The following is a 20,791-nucleotide window of genomic DNA, read 5'->3' on the forward strand; positions in this document are numbered from 1 at the left end:
ATTGAAATTTATTTCTACACGGTCTATTAATGATCATGAACTATTTGATATTACTTTAGATATCTCACTGTATTTGAACGAGTTTTGTCTTGCAGTACAGAGGGAAAGCAATTGATTTTGATTTCTACAGCTGCTTGCGTGGCTGCAAGTTTATACACCAGGCAACACCAAATTACTGGATGTAGATCACCCACCTCCGCGGCAGAAATGGTGCACCTCTGCCATCTCATGGTAGAGCTGAAAAAGAGCAACCAAAATTGCTGGAGGGCAGCCAGAAGTGTAAATGGGAATGCAGTGGATCCTACTATTGGCTGTATTTTAATTAAAGAGAATTTCCCATCATTGTTCAGTACTTCTGTTTGGCTTTGCTCTCCCTATCTCTCCAAATTGGCTTACTTTTTGTGCTTACACTGACTTTGCTTGCGCTTCCCACATTACTCTGGTAGTGTCAGGAGACAGAAGTCATAGTTCTGATTTTAACTTTGGTGCAGTTTCACAGTTTCAGTCTCTCTTTCACAAACCCAAACCCACTCCCCAGACTTCATCCTGGAAAGTGCCCCCTAAGGTTTTTAAATCCACCTCTCAACAGCTCTGGCCCAATATAAGTTAGCCTTATGAGCATCCTGCTTTGTCACTCTTCTCCTCTCATTTCTGGCTTAATCTCTCAGTTTAAACCAGTAGCTGAGGCCTGTGAGCCTGCTCTCTGATTGCATATTCTCCTGGGTCCTGAAAATAAGTTCTTTAGCCATGGATATGAGCCTGGCTGAGAGCAAACAGACCGTGGTTATGTGCCAGTTTCCTGTAACAGTGGAAGCTGGTCTCTCTTGACTGATCAAGAGAAAGTACATGGGTTATTTTGGACTTCCTCCTCCTGGACTTTAAAGCCAGTTTGACAAATCATTCACCTCTCCCTATTGTTTGGGCTCAGTTCCATGTCCTTGTAAGCTAGTGGTACCCGCTGTGAAACAGGCTGTGCAATGATGCGTGGAGTTACCTGGAGTGCTTTCCTTTCATGTCCTGCTCTTGATGTGATGTGAAGTGCAGTCACTATACTGACAGCAGTGCCAGGCTGATATAATGAATTTTTACCTTCAGTATGTTTCTGGAAAATCCTGCAAGAATTCCTCTCGCTGCTGCTTGCCTGAGATGGCGTATTTATGTATTTTAAGCATATTCTGGAAGCACTGTAATACTGTAAATCTTTCCCATGTTAAAATCAGACATTAAAATTCACTGTGCTCTCCACGAATCAAGTAATTTCTTTGATTTATTTTGGGCTGTGTGTCTGTTAGGCATCAATATAATAAGAGATATGTAGTTAATTTGATGTAATTATTATGAATGTCTGCTTTGTAGCAGACAAATTAGTCTTGTGTAACTTGCTCTGTTATGATGTTTTTACCCTTGTTGGAAGATAGTCTGTAATCAGAGCTTGCTGGTGAATGTATATCTGGGGCACAAGTACCTGAAGCTGGAGGGGGGATACAGGTTAGGACTGTAGTCTCAATTGTATTTGATGTTGGTGTTCCATGATAAAATGCTAAAGACATCATAGAAAGGCTTAATCAGAAGTGTTGGTTAGACATGGAAAATTTAACACGTCCAGTTATTTTTTCCTAGCATTAGGCCCAAAGATGAGAGAGGCAGTGAGCAAACCATGAGCTGATGCTTCTCTAGGTGAGCTGAAATTTTTTTCCTACAAGCTGGTCACAATTGGAATGATATCCTATCAAGAGGATGGTGAGGAATTCAAATAATACATCTTAATGGGTGTATATTTTTTTTCAAGTGACTTACCTACTTACACTGGAAAGCATTTAGAGAAGAAATTACATTCTTGTGAAAAACAATTCAGTCTCCTGCTGTCCAAGGCCTGCTTGGTGAATGTTTGTTCAACCAAATTGTGCCAGGTCGCACCAGCATCATTTCAACTGTCCCTGTCAATGCGTGGCATGTTAGTTGGAGTGCTTGTCATGCAGCAAGGAGCTGTGGGAGGCATCCTTAGGGCTCCTCTCTGTATGCATAGTTCAGACAGTGGGGGGAGACTGGAGGAGGGGTGGATGGATGCACTCTGTGCAGAACAGCTGCGACAGCTGGCAGCCTGTTTCTCCAGTGCCTCAAACGTTGAGCTCTGTCAGGCTTGGTGCTGTGACCACTTTCCCGGGGAGCCTGTTCCAGTAGCCAGCCTCCCTCCAGGTGAAGGACCTTTTCTTGATATCTGCTCCATCTGAGTGAGGAGACCCAGGAGCTCACACCCTTTGTGCGCATCCTAACTCCTCTGTGGTACAATTCCTCATGCGCTCAGGCTCATTGCATTTCTGCCTTTACTATTCTGAATATGAGAGGGTGCTAAATACAGGGTTTGGATACCTGCAGTGATTGCTAATATGCATAAAATAGTGCAGTTACAAAAAATTGAATGCTTTAGTGTTCCTCTATTTTTTATTTACATTGAGAGGCTACCACTGTGGTATTCAGACTATACGTTTCACTAGCAACAAAACATTCCCAAGAGGATGCTATACATTTGTGAATTAAGTGACCAGCTTGCTTTTGACTGTTGATGATTTCTTTAATCCATATCCCAGATCTTCCTTAGCTGAAAAATGTCAGTATTGATCTTTCCTTACAAAGCATTTTGAGACATTCAGGCCAAATATTTGAGCTAAGCATAATTTTGTTCCCTTTCTCTTCTTTTGTTTGTCCTTTCCCAGTTAATCAGTTATGCCATAGATATAAGGCTGGACTCTATCCAAGGGAAGCTTTGGCTGATATCTTAATCCACTGTGTTCTTCATAGCCTGCAGTATTTTTGCATTTGTTGACATTATTCATCTTGTTTGGTTTTGGTCTTGTTTACTTTGAAAGGTAAAATCTCTGTCCAGGAGATAACTTAGTTACAAAAAGAAAAATGTATGTATTACTCATCATAGATGTCAGTAACTGAGTCTGTATCCATAATTCTCATATATTGGTGAGCTCTCAAAGCAGGAAAAATGGAGCTGTAGTGAAAAGTGGGAAAAGGCCAGCAGGTGTTGTTTCTTTTCTTGGTTACTTTTGGCTCATACAGCAACTGCTGCGCTTTGCAGGATGAAAAAGAGCTTGGTGCATTTTCCACTAAAATTCCACTCCTTTTCTTTCTGCACAGGAGACTCAAATAGATCTTGATGTGTATCCAAAATCCTGAATTAAAGACCAAATGTTCTGGGAAACAGCGTCTTGGGGAGTTTCTGTGGGTTCTTATTCCACCAAGTGCTCTTTTGAACATTCTTGCTGTTGTGCACTTTGTTCTGTGTCTTCACGGGTACTGAAGAATTTAAGAGGATAGAGCAAGTTGACGTAAAAAACATCAGCTAAAGGCAACCTTTCTGTTTTATTGATCCCTCTGAGTCTGCTTTCAGTTAAGAACTATTGGATTCATAAATATAATACAAATTGATATGAACAAATGATAAGATAATGAACGACATGATTGATGAAGTTTAATATTTTAATATGATTTATGAAGTTTAATTTACATTATATCTTATTTTCCTGGCAAACCGTTAGGATGTGATGAGTGAAGCCTGAAAGCTCAGGTCATTGCATTTAAAAAAAAAAACCAAACCAACAAAACCCAATCCAATTTAAATCTTTTCCCCTCCTCACCCTCTGTCCTTAACTCCTTGTCCCCTTTTCTCTTAAACTTCACGTTGTCAGTAGGTGAACACGTTTTCCACCTTCCTTCCACCTCGGACAGGAGCAGCAACACAAAGCAACTTTTCTAGAAAGAATTAAACCCCTCTTCCTATGTCTTGCAGTTCAGCCATCTCAGTGGTCCAGTAACCCAAAGCTGCCTGTGTTCCCTCCCATCAGCCCCTGATGCCCTATAAAAACATCTCAAAGCCAGACAAACAGAGCAACTCTTCTGGAAGGCTTTGATCATGAGTATTATCTATATTCTTTGCTTCCTCTTGGTCTTCAACTTATTTTTATGTGTGCATGATTATTTGTTGAATAGCCTCATGGCGAGGAGCAGCTATATACATTTCTACAGCACAGAGCATGCTTGGATTTACAAGCATTTTATTCTTGAGGTACACAGCAAAAGAAGGGGCATCCCCAACTGACTAGCATGGATTAGAACTTTTACTTGGGGGGTAGGAACTGGCGCTACCTGCTAAAACATGGATCAGGCCATTTTGGACAGTTAGTGATTTAATGGCTTTGTTTTCCTTACCATAAAGGTTCAGGATACAAAGCCCAACTCAACTCTGTGTTGAGATTCAGAGCAAATGTGTGGATGGAGATCAAGTCGTAAGGTTTGACCTTTGCCTGTGATGAGGGTTGATGCTGGCAGTGCTGCCTATCAAGGCTGCCAGTTTTAGGAGCGATAGCAGCTTTCTGGTGGGGGAAAGCCATTGGTGCCTGTATTTGCGCACAGAATAAAGAAAACACTGTCAGAAGAGATATAAATAGGTAGCAAAAGAGGAAAACAACAAAACCTGCACTTCTGTCTTGCCATCCCAGGTAAGGGGCAGATCGTTCTGTGCTTTTTCTGTCTAAACTCTTTGGCTGCTGCACAGAAAGTGCTGCCTCTCTGTCAGAAATTTGGATTGGGGTGGTAGTTTCTCCATTTGCATGTGGGCCAGCTCTTTCTGTTTCTCACTGGGAGTTTGTTCAGCATCACTTAAAACCACAGAGATTGTTTATTCTCGGTTTTATACCATCAGAGAGCTGTACTGTACATGGATTTGAGGGGCTGGGGGCTTTGTTTTGTCCCTGCAAAATACAAATGAATTCACAAAGGAAAGCAGCCTTCAAAGTTTTCAATTAGAACTGGAATAATGTTGGTGATACAGGTTTCAGAAGTTGCAGAACCAGAGAACTCCACAAGACTGGTAGGAAAACCACACTCTTAAGAACTTCCATATTCATATTCCGTATTCATAACAGAAAAAAACAGCTGTAACTCAAAGTTTCTAGAACAGGGTTTATATTCCGTTGTTATGAAATTGTATATTCAGAATAAAAGCTGTGTTTTGTTATCTTTTGATTGGCAAAGAACGATGAAAAAGTAGAACTGAATAAATACATAAATGATGGGATGTTCACTGATAGTGGACTGAGGGGATTGTTGGATCCTTGGCTAAATAACAAAACACTGAGCATGCTGCCAACAAAATGATAAAATTTTGGTATGTTGCTCAGGTCCATAAAATTGGCTAAATATAAAGTGTTGCCTCTTCAAAAGCTGTAGAAATTTTAGGGGCAAATCACAACTGACATTCTGTTCACATGTATTCTACTTCGATGTGTATATCTGCCTGGGTAAGTGTTACTGGCAAAGAATATAATGATAAATTCATGTTATAATTTTGCCTGAAAACCATAGTTTTAGAGAGGATTTTATTTATTTTCCAGCAAAGACTTCAGCGATGGTTCACAAAAGAATCATGTTCTATTAAATTTGGAAAACTTATCTGTGGAGCTGTATGGCTGGATTAATGAGTAACTTCTACTTCAGTTAGTTGATGTTCCCTTTCAGTGTAGCATTTAGGTCTCTTTTTCCCTGTACAAACTCTCCATGTTCTCTCACTCAGTCACAGCATTCCAGGATGTGCCTTTCCCACAGTGAGCTGCAGTTCCTGCTGGTAGGGATCGTCTTGTGTTATGGAGCTTTGTGTTGTGCCAGCTGCTCTTCAGGAAGGTAGGATGAAAATTTCATGTTAGATTTAACAGTTTTCTAGATATTGATGGTTCTGCTCTTAGGCAGTAACAAGCTTGGGAGTCAATGCTGAAATAAAGAAACTGCACTAGTCTCACCTGTAAGTTTTTGACCTGAGAGCTCCCGAGACATGAGGGAGGACAATGAGTCTAGATTTTGTTCTTTGCTTTTGTTCCAATACAAGTCTGTAACTGAGAGTTATCTTTTCATGAGTAATTCTTATGAAACTTTTGCCTGATTCTTTGATTTAGGAAAATGATTGTTAAATACAACTTATGAATAACCAAATGAAATTAAATGCTTCCAGATTTGCAGCAAGGTCATGGTTTAGCATGTTACCCATGGGCTGCAAACAAAAATACAGTGAGTCCTCTCTTCCATTGTCTTACATCTTAAAATCCAGAGTATTCTTTTTTTGAAACCATTAATGATAGCAGTTGTTCCTGTTTCCTCCATGAATATTTACCAATTTATAGGAAACAGGAATGGAAACCAGATCTTGGCTGTTTGCATAACTGATTTCCTCCATTTAAATTTTGTAGTAGTAAAAAAAGGGAAATTTACAGCTATTTTTCAAAAATTCTGCAAATCCATTGTTTTCACTGTAAAAACTTTATTTTGGTTGTCCAAACAACAGAGGTACTTGAATATTTATCGTAAGTTGCTCACTTAAGCAGTCCAAAGTATGGTCACTGGGGTCAGCATCCTGCCATGGAGTTGGATGTGGTGCAGCTTACACAGAAATGCCTTCCAATTCTATATTACCAAAAAGTAGTAAACCTTAAATCCAGACTGAATCCTTCCTTCTTTTCCCCCTTTTACTCCTCAGATCCTAAGTGTGGGCAGAAACTTCAAGAGAGAAACTCATGGAGTTACTGTAACCTTTTCACTCGGATTGTTGGGGGAACCCAGGTGAAACAAGGCTCACATCCATGGCAGGTTTGCACAAGAAAATGTGGTTTTATCTTCAGAAAAGAGTCTTGACTTTTCATAGACGTGACAAAAGAAGGGAACAGGCACACTTTGTGCTCACTGACGTAGCATCAGCTCTGGGGTACCCAGCACAGGAAGGACATGGACCTGTTGGAGTGAGTCCAGAGGAGGGACACCAAGACAACTGGAGGGATGGAGCACCTCTCCTACAAGGAAAGGCTGAAAGAATTGGAATCATTCAGCCTGGAGAAGAGAAGGCTTTGGGGTGATTATGGCCTTCTAGTACCTGAAGGGGTACAAGGAAGATAGAGGGGGACTTCTTACAAGGGCATGTAGTGACAGGATAAGGGGACTGGATTCAAACTGAAAGAGAGCAGGTTTGTATCAGATATTAGGAAGAAATTCTTTGCTATGAGGGTGGTGAGGCACTGGAACGAGTTGCCCAGACAAGTTATGGATGCCCCATCTCTGGAAGTGTTCAAGGCCAGGTTGGATGGAGCTCTGAGCAACCTGGTCTAGTGGAAGGTGTCCCTGCCTATGGCAGGGGTTGGATCCTTAAGGTGTCTTCCAACCCAAGTCTATCTACAATTCTACGATAGTTTATTGATGAACTACTGCCTGCTGTTATGAAAAGCAATAAAGCTGATGGAGAGGGCTCAGAACATGTCCTGCTCCCCAATAAACCTTTACTTATCATTTTTCATGTTGTTTATCATTATTTCTGAAAGAGCATCTGTAGATGAGTCTCCTGTAAAGAGACATGAAACAGCTCAAAAATAGGGCACAGAAGGACACCACCCCAAGTCCTCAACTCTTGCCAGGCATCCTTCATTTGAAGTGCTCCCAGTGACCTGTAAATGGAAAACTCTCAACTAACCTTTACATCATGCCAGGTACTTCAGGGACTTGGCATTTATTACATGTATGTTGCATTTATCCAGGCACCAAGTCACAGCTGAGGGGAGAACAGCAAGGTTTAGGATCTTTTAAGCTCAAGGACTGGAAGAATGCCATGAAAGTGTATGCTTGAAACACAGGATGTATTTTAGCTGTGTGAACCTTCAGAGTGTACCTGTGTGTGGGTACTTCTTTCTTCCTCAAACACAATCAGAGCAGATATAAAGGTTTTCTTTATTTGGTGTGTCTTCTTTAAATGCTGCAGGTTTCCCTGAAAAGAAGGCAAAAACACTTCTGTGGAGGCACCATTGTTTCTGCTCAGTGAGTGGTCACTGCAGCTCACTGCATCTTGGACAGGATGTGGTATTTCAGGCGCAGGCTGCAGGTGCAGGAAAACATTGACTGTAAAAGCATGTGTGCACTGTAGCATCTTTTTGTGGTGCTTACAGGTGCTACCCCTTTATTTGCAATAAATATTTTCTATGTTTTAGTAGAAAGAGAGAGAAAACCTTTTGAACATCTCAAAAAATAAGTAATAAATAAACTTACTGATGAAGGGATTGATGAAGACTGATTTTGGAAGTGCATGTAAAAATCTGTATCTAACCATAATTACGAGATTGCCATGCCATTGATTTTAGAAGCAACAGCTGGCAGAGTATTTGCAATTAAATGGTGAATGGATATAGTACTGACCTCTTGGATGCCAATGGTTTTCAGCCTAAAAACCAAAAGTTCAGTGAATGAATTTTAAGCAGAATAAAAAGTTTATACTGGAGCCCCTGGTGGTCTAGTGGTAAGGGCATGGTGCTGTCACCGCCGAGGCCCGGGTTCAATTCCTGGTCAGGGCCACTCCCGGGCAGATGGAGCTTGTTAGCCCTTAAAAAAGGCAACCCATCTATGTCCTGAGGACCTCGCTGCCACTGTCCAAGCTCGCTTGGCCCCGGCAGATGAACCTTAGGATTAAAGGGTGGGCTCAGTTCCGCGCACACTGTGTCTCACCTAAAAAATCCAATGCGCAGGCTGGAAGGTGGAAAGACCTTCCCCGGATCTTTGCTCGCGAAGACTGGCCATTGAAGCACAGTCAGGAGTTGCTAAATGATTTTTCTTCTCAGTCCTTTTCATCTCCCGATTTCTCCTGCAGGCCATACTCAGATGTGTGCATGTTAAATGCTCTAAAATCTGAAGATGAAAGGTATTAGGTATCTGGAAGTAATAGTTTCTCTAAACTATGTTTTTTCCTTTCATTTTTAAGATTGTGTAGCTGAACTTTAATTCTTCTATTCTACAGGAACTTACTTCAGGACTTTTTTGTCACTGCACGAGAGCATGATTTGAGGCTCAGGGAGAATGGTAAGCAGACACTGCCTATTAAATCTGTCATGAAGCATCCAAACTGTGACCCCAGAAGGCCCATGAACTATGAAGTTGCCCTTCTGAAGCTGGATGGAGCCTTCATTTTCAGTAAGGCCATAATTATCTGTGATCTTTTTCTCCCATGAAGAAAAAGCTATTGTTCTTTGCATGCAGAGGATAAATTGTCAATACCAGCCTAATTTTTCAGATTCCACAAATATAGCAATACTTTTTTGGTTTTAAAAAAAAAACCCAAACCTGAAAAATTATAAAGGACGATTTTTGTTAATTTCTTTTCAAATACTTACCAATAAAATCCGTGTCCACATGTGGCAGGTTCAACAGTTTTACCAGCATGTCTTCCTCACCCAGCTGAAAAGTTTGAAACAGGACTTGTCTGCACTGCTTGTGGTTGGGTTGCTTAGATGAAAGTAAGTAACTCACATTGTTCTGTGACATTCAGGTTTTTCTGTGTCTTATTTGTGAAGCTAAAACCTTGATTGCATAGTCTTCAGAACTGTAATCTCAAAATGGGGTCTTTGCTTCTATGCTTACCTGTGAATTATCTCAAAATTGGTCACCGCAAAATGTAGATCTGAATTTCAATTTGAAACATGTTGGAATTTATTCAAGTAAAACTGCTTGTATACAAAAAGCTGCTTGTAACAGTAAAATATCTTGGGACAAGTTTCCAACCAATTTTTATGGTGTATTAGCAGTGACATCAAGTTCACGTTTCAGCACTTCTTAGGAACATTTTTTGTGTGTTTCAGATGGACTGCTCCCTCAGGTCTTATATGAAGTTGATCTGCCAATCCTAAACAAAAAAGAGTGTTCAAAAGCATTATCAACTTTAAAGAAAAGCATTCAAGGTGACACTATAATGTGTGCTGGATTTCCAGATGGAGGAAAAGGTGCCTGCCAGGTCAGCTGAACAGAAGGGCTTATGTGCCTTTCAGGAGTGTTTCTCAGAAACTGAAGGCTCTGTGTGCCAGAGTAAATAAATAAACTGTAAACTGTGAGATTTGGAGCGCATTTATTTTGATGTATGAATTCTTTTGAAAGTTCTGTATGGGGCAATGCACTTAATGACATGATCCCTTTTTAATTATTGTATGAGTTGTATGACAGGTTCCTGAGAATAATTTTGCAATGCATCTTAAGTGCAATGATGCTTAGGGCTTTCTCACCTCAGAACACTTGATAAGTTAATTAATGTTGCAAAGATCCTGAGGACGAAAGCAGAAAGTATTGCCTTGGACTACAGGAAGGAAAGAAAGTGAGGTGAAGGTTAAATGATTGTTTCTCACTCCTTTTTACATGCTCAAACATGACAGAGATACACTCATGAGGGAATTAATCTGTCTTTTCCCTTCTTGACAAGCCTGACTAAACACAATAAAAAAAGGTGTGTGTATTTACAGCACTTTTTAAAATGACTGTATAAAATGACTGTGTATGTTGCAGGTTGGTTAGTATGGCACATGGAGCCCCTGGTGGTCTAGTGGTAAGGGTTCGGCGCTGTCACTGCCGAGGCCCGGGTTCAATTCCCAGTCAGGGCCACTCCCGGGCAGATGGAGCTCGTTAGCCCTTAAAGGCAATCCATCTACGTCCTGAGGACCTCACTGCCACCGTCCAAGCTCGCTTGGCCCCGGCAGATGAACCTTAGGATTAAAGGGTGGGCTCAGTTCCGCGCACACTGTGTCTCACCTAAAAAATCCAACGCACAGGCTGGAAGGTGTAAAGACCTTCCCCGGATCTTCGCTCGCGAAGACTGGCCATTATTTATTATATGGCACAAAAGAGAACTCAATAAAGTTTTTAAGGCTTCTCAGTGGTACTTCTGTAAGATGTGGGTCTTGGACTTTTACTTGTTTGGGGTTTTCTTGCAGGGAGACTTAGGAGGCCCCCTTTTGTGTTGACAACATAAGCACGGTGCCTGGACTCTTGCTGGTGTGATCTCCTGGGGGATGGGATGTGCCCGTGGCTGGATAAGTAACGAGAAGAAACATTACAACAGGGGATCTCCTGGAATATTCACAGACCTCAGTGCAGTACTTTCCTGGATTTTAAGAGAACATGAGTGCTGGTATTAAGTCTCCACAGTAATGAGTCCTTCACTTGTGACAACTCCTTTGTCTCATAATATTTTATTTACTTTTGTCTTTTCAGGACATAGCATTTATATTTTTCCCATTATTTCCTGGCAAAACACTGTAGCATTTCATAATCCCTTTAAATGTATGATACTGATTAGCAGTTGCCAAAACCAAATTGAGAGCATTGTAAATGTTTGTTACCCTTCCACTATACTTTGCCTCCTACTTGGACCCTTTTTTTTTTTTAACTTTAAGAATGGTCCTTTTATCCAGCTAGCCCTAGCCTGTTAGCCTGTTTTTTTGGTTTTTTTTTTTAAGTGGAAATTTGCCAGTTGAAAGTGTCTGAGATTCCATATGCACCTCTTTGAAGTCGCTTGTAATTTTTCTTGGCTTAAACATGTAGGATCAGACATTTGACAATATAGGGTCAAGTCATGCTCTCCAAAGTGCCTTTGCTTACTCTGCCCAAAAGGCCATGTGTGCCCTCTGTGCAGGGGAACAGTGTCACAATAAGCCATCACTTCCAAAGTCATGTAGTTGGAAACAGAAATGACAGGGGTGAATTTTACTGAGAGTATTAAGAAACTGTATTAATGTTTTCTTCTACTTTTGGCTATTTTTGTTATAAGGTATTGGAGATTGTGTTAAAACTTCCACAGAGAACTGAAAAACTGAGGAAGGATTATTTAAGAGGTTTAGCTAGTCAATGAGAATAAAAAAAATGGCAGGGAAAAATAAAATTTAATATTAGAAAACACTTCCAACTGGTGATTCAAAAAAGGAATGCTCACAATGTCAGAGAAAAATGAAAAGGGTTTAGCTTCTGGAAAAAAATTTGGGGGTTCAATTTAGAAGAGAGAGAGATAGGGTCTTTTTAAAAATTTACTAGCTGGCTCATTTCCTTATGAGGAAAAAATAATAGGATTAGCTATTGCAGTAATTAAAATGTGTTGGCTCCAGTGAACAGCAGAAGTGATTCAGTAGGTAAAAAGAGAACACAATCCTCAGTTGCACTGGACTAGGCTTTGCTTGCTCACCCCTTTGTACTGTCTCACTGGTGCAAAACATGTGAACTGTAATTGTTGTCAGGCCTACTGTCTCCATATCCCTGATGTGATGGTGCCACTTGGATTCTGCTGCTCTTCCCCGAAATGTATCTCAGGTATTTACTCAGCAATTGTCTAGAAAATGAGTGCTGTGCTGCTCAGGCTGAGCAGTGGCCTGTCAATGTTTGATTAATTCTAGTGGTGCCTACTCCAGAGTTGTTTATTCCAAAATCAGCATCGCCTGACCTTGCAATTTTGTTTTGGTTCTAAGCCCTGGTTTATTGTAGGCACTATATGTCCCCAGGAGGCATTAGCATTTACCTCAGTACTAGCTGTATAAAATTACAATTTTACACAGATAAAAGTAAATCCTGTATTGTGGATATGAAACTACAGTAACTTATTCTTCTTTTTTCACCCCCTTTCCTATCCTCCTCTTATTAGATCTGAAAACGAAAAACTCTACAGGTGAGTACAGTGGGGTTTTCAGAATCTTCTGTCTGTGTTAGAGCATAAAAAGACCCCTGAAATAATTGGATGTATAATTTATGTAGGAAGAAATGTAAAGAAGCTTTGACTCATCAAAACACTTTTAAAGGTATACTTTAAATAGATACTTTTTCCTTCTGCTTCTCTGAAAAAAATACATTTGGAGCATTGCTGGCTTAAAAAAATGTTTTTTTCTTAAAACAGCTGTATATATAAGGCCATATTTTTATTGAAATGCAAATAAAATTAATGGGAAAAATACAGACTAGAACCTCAAGCAATGCATGAAACCTAGTTAGTGATTTTGATACTATATAAAAATGTACATTCTAAATAGAAAGTAGGTGGTGAATAAGTAGTACTTTTGCACAGTCTGTGATGAATCTACTCAACTGTCTGTTTCTGAGAATAAAATGAAAAAAAAAACCAACCCTGAAAGCCATCCCCAGATGTAACATGTTTAAAAACTGAAGACTTATGTTGAATGTGCCCTGTTAATGTTCTTCTTAGACACTGTTCATCTAGGTACAGATTCACATAAAAATACTAGAAACAACTCTGAACTAGACCGTAAAACTTTAAATTTAGTAGTCTACAGTGAGACTTCTCAAATGATAAACACACTTGGGCATGTGGCCAGTTTGTGTAGACCAGCTGTGGCCAGGGAGAACTGGGTATTTAAGTGCTGTTTGTGTCTTTCTGAATTTTTTTTTACTGGGCTTCCTAGGATGTTGCAGGTAGGATAATCTTATAAGTACTTGACTCCTTAAATTTTTTTTCTTACACAGAGTTGTTGATAAATGTTGCTCTTACTGTGTTATCTTGCAAAGAGAAGGAAACATAAGAGGAGATGATTTTTGTAATTAATTGGGTTTCTAGGGACACTTAGCTGGAGAGAAAAGCTGCTTCTATTATAGGGTCTGTAGCAGCATATTGTACTGTTCCAAAAGTCTCCTGCTGTAACATAACTAAGGACATTATTACCAGTAGGCTGCCACAAACACTTTTGTTATGTCCTGAAGTTTGCATTTTTCCTCCCTGAAAATTATTTATACTGAAATCTTCATGTTATAAATAGTTTTGTTAAGGTAATAAACAAGCACTGCTATTTTTACAATAAAATGATGACCTGTTGGCAGGGCTTCATTTTTGCTCCCAAAGTATGTGTTCTAACACTGACTTATATAATTCCAAATAAAAGAGACAAGACCCAGTATCAGTATGCCAGGAGAAACAAAGTACAGCTGAGCAATCATGAGTCTTACAATATTGTCCAGATGTTTGATCTTTTTGGTGGAACAGATGATGGCATATGTGTTAAACCTGATTCCTTCTATTTTGTTTTAACTCTCCAACGCAGCATTTTGTAGTGCTCAGAATGGCAAACTCCGTGACAGTGAAAGGGAATTACATTTTCCTGGAAGTCCCAAACAATTCTATGAAAACCATCAGTAAGAAGACAAAACAGTCTTTCCTCAGAAACAATGTCTCCATACCAGTGTAGGTTTGGGAGGGTTTTTTGTTGCATTTTTGTGAATGGGAACCAATTTGTTATTCTAAATTGTATATATGGACTCTATTTGTGCCAGAAGAGAATTACATATGGCTTTGATTTTTTCCACTTTGATATAAAGCCAGAAACATTCTGTGACTGTATTTCTTTATCAGTGTATTCAAAAGATGACAGACTCGTGGGTGAGTTGTTGTCATCTTATTCTTTGAAATAATCATAGAATCATTCAGATTGGAAAAGACCTCTAAGATCTATAACATGTCAGAATACTCTAATTATGACAGCAAGGGCACCCAATGATGACATGGAGGTTGGTTGTTTTACTTACATTTTCATGATTAATGAAAATTAATGAAAATCCTACGTCACATTGTGACATAGGATGTAAAACAAAAGATCAAGAGTGTGGGAAGAGATTGGAAAATGCCTGTTAAGGAGACGTGTCAGCATATGACTTTCTGGTGTCGATGATATTCAATTTTTAATAGTGTGAATCTATTTGGGCTAATAGTTTAATAGGAAAAGTAGATGAATGAATAGGCAATTTCCTCTCTATCATAAAATTTTTATAGCTAAGTATTAAAAATGGTACATGCAGGTTTTCTCAAATGACTAAAGACTTTAAATAGTGATTATTCTCTAATATTATATTTCAGGGAAATTCTGTGGAGGAGATCCTCCATTACCTATTTTGTTTGGCTCCAATAGAATAAGGTCGAAATTTGTTTCTGACAGTGAGGATTATGGAACCAGTTTTTCCATGACCTACAAAGCTATTACACCAGATATTCTTCCTGGTAAGCCTGAGTTTAGTAATACACCTGTCTGCACTCTTTGGCGGTGTCCTGACAAAAAACCCAGGAGAAAATAAATCAGAGGAAGCTCCCATGGTATTCCTATGTGGATGAAATAATGAACAAGGTGTGTGTGGCTAGGCTGCCATGTGATATTGTGGGAAAAATTAGGATGTCAGAACAAGATAGGATGGATGCTGTTGAGAGAAGTCCTCCTTTAACTTTGCATCTTCTCCATCCTTTTTATATAAGATGTCATTTCCTTCCATGCTTACAGAATGGTTTTAAAACTCAATTAATAAGATTAATCAAAGGAGCAGAATTTCCAGATGAAAGCTGCTTTGCTAGTCCTGGTATTTCATGGAGGAGCCCTGAGGGAGGCAGATGATGTTAAATTCATGTCATAGAGAATTGCTTTTCGTTATGCTGTGCAGAGGAGTTCACCATCCCTAGGGAGTGGGCCCTAGGGCCACCTGCTGGGTCTTAAGTTACAAACAGACTCCTGCTGTTCCCATTTCTGCAGCTTTTCCTGCTGGTTCTTTCCTTTGCAGAGTGTGAGGGCAGAGTGTGGGGAGGAATCCCCTCTGAGAGTCTTGCCACTGCATAGCCCATCAGAAAGACATATCCTCTGGTTTTGTTCATGTCTCCACTTTCCAAACAAAGTTGGCAAATATTCTTCAGACCTGCTCTTGTCCTGTTCTCTTCCTCAGCTGTGAGAAGGCATCATAAGAGTTTTTTCTGTGTTATTTTTGGTGAATGATTTAATAGGAAGTCACAGTGCTTCCATTTGTGTTTTCCTGGACTTTCAGATTCTGGCTGTGAGTCCCTAGCTGTCTTTTTTGAAGAAGGAGTCTTACAGAGTACAAACTACCCATATTACTGCAACATGACAGACTGTCAATGGATTATTTATACACCAGAGGATCATGTAGTCAAGGTATAACATGAAACCTTCTTGTGTCTACAGGATGGAAGTGGGCATCACTGGGTTAAAAAGAAATCGTGCAGCTGACAAGCAAGATTAAACAACATGAGCTTGAATAATGCTGCTGGATGCATTAAGAGGAATCACTTTCAATCCCAAAAGACAGAGAGGTTTTGATTTGTCCTTTAGATTATAGTAAAATAGAGTTTCCTGGTTTCGATTTTATCATGACAGATTCTTCTAGAAAATGTAATATATTATGTATCACGTGTGGGAGGTCTGAATGTCACAGAAAGCAAACCTTATAGGAATCATTCAGAATACTAAAGACCCTGTCACCGATCTTTGAATTTTTTCTATGTGACTTTAAATACAAGGTTCAGTTTTTAATTTTTTATTAAAGCTTACCTACCAGTCCTTTGAAGTAGAAGAGAGCAAAGATTGCTTCTATGATGCTGTGACTGCGTATGAAGATGTGAGAAAAGAGGAGGAAATCAGTTTGGCTTTTGATTCTTTGGCTTTTCGATTCTTGGGGATGACCTATTTCTTTTATGACTTTCATTAGCCCTATTGTCCAGTCTAAATTCAAGTTCACCTCTAGAGTCTCAGGTGATATTATAGATACTAGTTTCAGTACCTCGAAAAATACTTGCTAGTATTGCTGGCCTCTGTTCCACTTACAGAGGCAAAACCATATCAAACAGAATAATTTTTTGCGTTTAAATTCTACATGAAATGCAGTTGTGAATTCATTTAAATGAAGAAAAGGACATAACACAATCATTCGGTTTTATAGTGATGATCAGACACACAAAGCACCTAAGAGATCTGCTTTTCAGAGTCTGGTTGTTCTTTACTCCAGAGCAGTCTTCCTGGCACCTGTCTTACAGTGAATGAGTGGAAGGCCTATCCCAATCAACTGATTTCAGCACTTGCTTGAAGCTGGTACTTAGATTGGCACTAGCAGAGGCTAATTCTGAAACACTGTAATCAGTGGAAATCAGATAATTGGTGTGTTTCACGTGTCATGGCAATCTGTGGGTGTGAGTGCTGCAATAGACTGTTGTGAAATACTGCCAGAGACTCCCTGTTCTGATGAGGTAATTACTGAGCAGGATGATGTAATTACCTTCTGATGAGGTAATTACTGAGCAGGACAGCATGTCAGTAATAACAGAACAGTCCTTCAGCCTCAGTCTCCTTATATGTTGTATATAGTTATTTTTTACCCTCCTGTGTGAGAGCTGGAATATACAGAATATTGCATACCTGCTGTCGAAGGAGAGAGGAATTAAAAAGTACCTGTTAATCTCCAAAGTGAGCCTTTGCTTTCTCAGCTTTAGCCAAGTCTTGTGAATTTGCCCTACCAGCACTTGTCATAAGCTCCTCTGCTGAGATGTTGGTTGTCTTTCACTCTGATGGAACAAGAGACCTTTGGAGGATTCAGAGCTACGGTCTCTTTTGTTCCTGTAGCAGGTAACACAAGTAGCTTGGGAAAATGCCCCTCTGGGCCAGCACAAAGGGCTCTTCAGTGAAACAGCTATTCAGAATTATTTTGCTCTAGGAGATTCTCCTCTAGCAAATTGTTTCAGTGAAAAAAAAAGTATTGTGAACCTACTGAGGTATTAAACAAAGCCCTACTGAATGGTGAGGAAGCAGTGAATCTACGGAAAACCTGAGAGATTTATTTGTGTAAGAGTATTTTGGTGCATTTTAAATGGCCCTTCACTACTATGTGAAGATGTAGTAGAACAGATCCCTAAAACAAAAATCTGTTCCTTCTACAAAAAAAATAATTAAGGAAATAAAAGCAATTTTATAATACAAATATGACTCAAGACAACCTGATAACATATTTGCCATTCTCATTTGCTAGATTTATATACATTGAATTCAACTAGTGATGAAGAATCTGGAGTCATGGATGTGCATATGACTGAAGAAGAAATACAGGTTACAAGAGGTAAGCCAAGCTGAGTTATATTTTCTTCATGGGAATAGAGAGTAACTTTTGAACTTTTGAAATATTTAATGATTGCTGTTGTCCCAGATTTTTTCAGTAAGGTATTTTAAGGAAATAGAAATATGAATAGGAACACATGCTTTGGCTTTAGCAGAACTTAATTTTTCTTCTTTCATTCATCTTGTAAGTCATGTAGAGCAGTGCAATGACAATTCATCTTGTATGTCATTTTACACCTACTTCCTTCAGGGAAAATAAGTGCAAAGACTACAGGGTAATTGAAAATAATAACCAGCATTTTAGAGCTTCCCTTTTTCTCCTCCTACTTTATGGTGAATGGGATGGATGAGTCCATGCTCATTGTAGATTTGAGGCTGTAACTTTTGAAGTAGTAGCTTTTATCTTGGTGCAGCTCTTTTTTTGCTAAGACCATCTCCTCATGCTAGTTCTAAACATTTGGATCCTTTGTAATGAGGGAGGTTGGAGAACTTAGCAAAAAAGCGTGGGGAAGGGAGGCTTGAGGAGCTATGGGGTATAGCCCTTAAATGGAATGTTCTTTGCTTCTCGAAATTTAACCTCTAGAGACTTCTTGAAACATCAGTGTTTTCTTTCTGTTTCAGATGATATTTGTGGAATGCTTTCAAATCAGCCCAAGTTCATCTTCAGCAGGATAACTGGAGGTGAAGAAGCTGTACCATACTCCCAGCCTTGGTATGTCAGTGTACAAATTTCAGATGAGCATATCTGTGGAGGAGCAGTTCTTGCCAAAGAATGGGTCATCACAGCTGCCCACTGCCTTGATTCCAAGTAAGTAACTGGGATGAACCTTTCCCTGGGAATGCCTGGAATTGCGTGGTGTGTCTCTGTTCAGTGACAGTGGTTCTGTCCAGGATGGCTGGAGCAGTTTTTGTTACCAGCTCCCTATAGCTTACACTGACTGGCACTGGATTCCTTTGCTATGCACACGTTCTGGGAATTTAGTAGGTTTTAAGATTCACAAATTTCAAGAACGATGTTATATCAGCCTGACAATGGACTTTTTTATATCAGCCTGACAATGGACTTTTTTATATCAGCCTGACAATGGACTTTTTTATTTTTTTTCCTTAGGGAACTCCACAGAGATTTATGGATGGTAGTAACAGGACTTCATGATCTTACAGAGCAAGAGTACAGACTATGTGGTACTATGTGTTCTGCTTAGTAATAAAATATAAATCTATCTTGCAAAATTGTTTTTAATGTAAATACATCTCTCATATTGTTGGTGATGCGGCAATGTAACAGCTTGCAGAGTGACCTTAATCTGCATTTACACAACAGCTTCTGTGTGTATCAACAAATAGTATCAACACAGATCTGTGACTTCACCAGTAATGAGCTCTGAAGATCAGTATCCCGGAGGATGTGGGATTGAGAAGAGTATTGTCTGTATGTTCACTAGTGACTATCAGCAAGACAGAATAACTGAGGCACAACTTGCCACTTCACTCACATCGGACAAATGTTTTTCCAAGACTTTCTTCCTACACTTGTTGGATGGAGTTTCCAGTACATTCCCCGTTCCATGTCACAGATGCATAACCTTGACTTGTTAATACAAGAAAGCTGGTGTCTTCAGCAGCTGCTTTTAAATGTATCCTCCTTGTGAGGATATGTATCTTGCATATAAGATACATATAAGATGTGTATAATCACTTAGTTGCTATTCTGTTTTACTTAATAGGAACAAGGTGACTTAAAATACCTTTTAAGTTTTTATCTGTTTATTAATTTAACACAAGAATTTCAAATGGATATGTTCAGAAAAATGAAAGGGTGAAGGGAAATCTACAGGTGATGTCAGCTATGCTGATACTGAATGCAGTGGTTATATGCTGATAAATCAATATCTCTTATGAAAATTCCTTTCATCTATTCAGTAGGCTACTAAATATTGGTATTTCATTGGCTTGTTAGGGGACTTACTGTTTGCTTGATACTGACCATTTGTGTTTCTCTTAGTATGGTTTTACAAGTAGTCTAGTTTGACTTTTGTTTGTTGCATCTTTTTAGTCTACTTTACAGCGCCAGTGTCTTTTAGCAATAATGTGAACTTTTTTGTGATGCAAATGAAATCTGATTAAAATAAATAAATAAGTACAAAGTTACTTTCAATGGAGCTCATGTAATGGAATTCTGTTTTAGTTTTTACAGTTTGTATGGAGACCTCTTTAATTCTTTACAGTTACATGAGGCTTTCCCAAACCCTACAGTCAAAAGGTAGGATACTAGCAGGCTACCTGAGTAGTGAGTCAGGCTCAAGTTCTCTGCATGTTTAAAATCTGGATATAAGCCTTCTGTTGTTGTGTAAGTAAAAATATCTATATATCTAAATATTTAGAATAAAAGTCTATGTCTGAAAAAAATCTTGTTCTGACCTTTGGTTAACATGAGAATCTGTGACCATAAGTCACCCTGGTTAGATCTGGAATGGTGTCCTGATGGTGTCCTGCTCTCTGTGCTCCTCTGCCTGCAGGAGCATGCCATGCCTTTCCTGACTCTCCTTTGGGCAGACTCTCACTGTGGGTCTGCCCAAAAGGATGTAACAATCACAGTATTTACATATCAGTATAAAACTACATTCTCATGGAATCTTCCCAGTTTTCTTTTTTCCCTTAGCCATTTTTCCTTTGTACTTTATGAGGAGAAGTGGCACAAGGGCAGCGTTTTTTTTCTTGTTTAGGAATCCTTTATTGTAATTCACTGGGTGCACAGAGATAGTGTTACTTCTTCATCTGAAGTGACTAGTTCTGACTCTCTTTGTATGCTTTCAAAAGAGTGAATTTAACAGTAACACCAGAGGAACTGTGGGTGTTATGTTTGTGTAAGACAAGTTAACAAGAGGAAAGGATTAGGCTTGGTACTTTGATGAGGGGAAAAAAAAAGTTTTATTTTATACAGACCAAGCCCCTGCCTTTGTCACAAAAGACAATAATCAACAAAAATTGTAGTAGCATTAGGAATAGTACTGGCATTGTAACACAGTCTTTGCCTCTAATGATGGCCCAGCCATAATGGTCTTTAATTA

At 39.3% G+C, this 20,791-nt stretch overlaps 1 protein-coding gene and 1 long non-coding RNA gene across 2 annotated transcripts in view; one reads left to right on the forward strand and one right to left on the reverse strand.

The window, feature by feature from the left end:
• LOC126650555 (uncharacterized) overlaps positions 1–10,656 on the reverse strand; it is a 271,938-nt gene extending 261,282 nt beyond the window's left edge. Inside the window, exons 1-2 of the long non-coding RNA XR_007631448.1 lie at positions 10,557–10,656; positions 8,450–8,492 (exon numbers count right to left, since the gene is read on the reverse strand). This is a non-coding gene — a long non-coding RNA (uncharacterized LOC126650555). The remainder of the gene's footprint in view (positions 1–8,449; positions 8,493–10,556) is intronic.
• On the forward strand, positions 1,750–20,094 carry OVCH2 (ovochymase 2). The gene is given in 21 exon segments (XM_050335504.1): positions 1,750–5,644; positions 5,646–5,688; positions 6,536–6,645; positions 7,802–7,896; positions 8,828–9,000; positions 9,229–9,327; positions 9,666–9,817; positions 10,785–10,964; positions 10,966–10,981; positions 12,482–12,505; positions 13,887–13,976; positions 14,086–14,135; positions 14,137–14,221; positions 14,696–14,836; positions 15,643–15,770; positions 16,162–16,255; positions 17,102–17,178; positions 17,180–17,234; positions 17,635–17,721; positions 18,342–18,528; positions 18,832–20,094. Coding segments are annotated over 21 exon segments (2,112 nt in total). The 5' UTR covers positions 1,750–5,512; the 3' UTR covers positions 18,926–20,094.
• Positions 20,095–20,791: the final 697 nt, after the last annotated feature.

The sequence above is a fragment of the Myiozetetes cayanensis genome, unplaced genomic scaffold (assembly GCF_022539395.1).
Source record: "Myiozetetes cayanensis isolate MyiCay16 unplaced genomic scaffold, myiCay2020 scf6-25, whole genome shotgun sequence".
Lineage (NCBI taxonomy): Eukaryota > Metazoa > Chordata > Aves > Passeriformes > Tyrannidae > Myiozetetes > Myiozetetes cayanensis.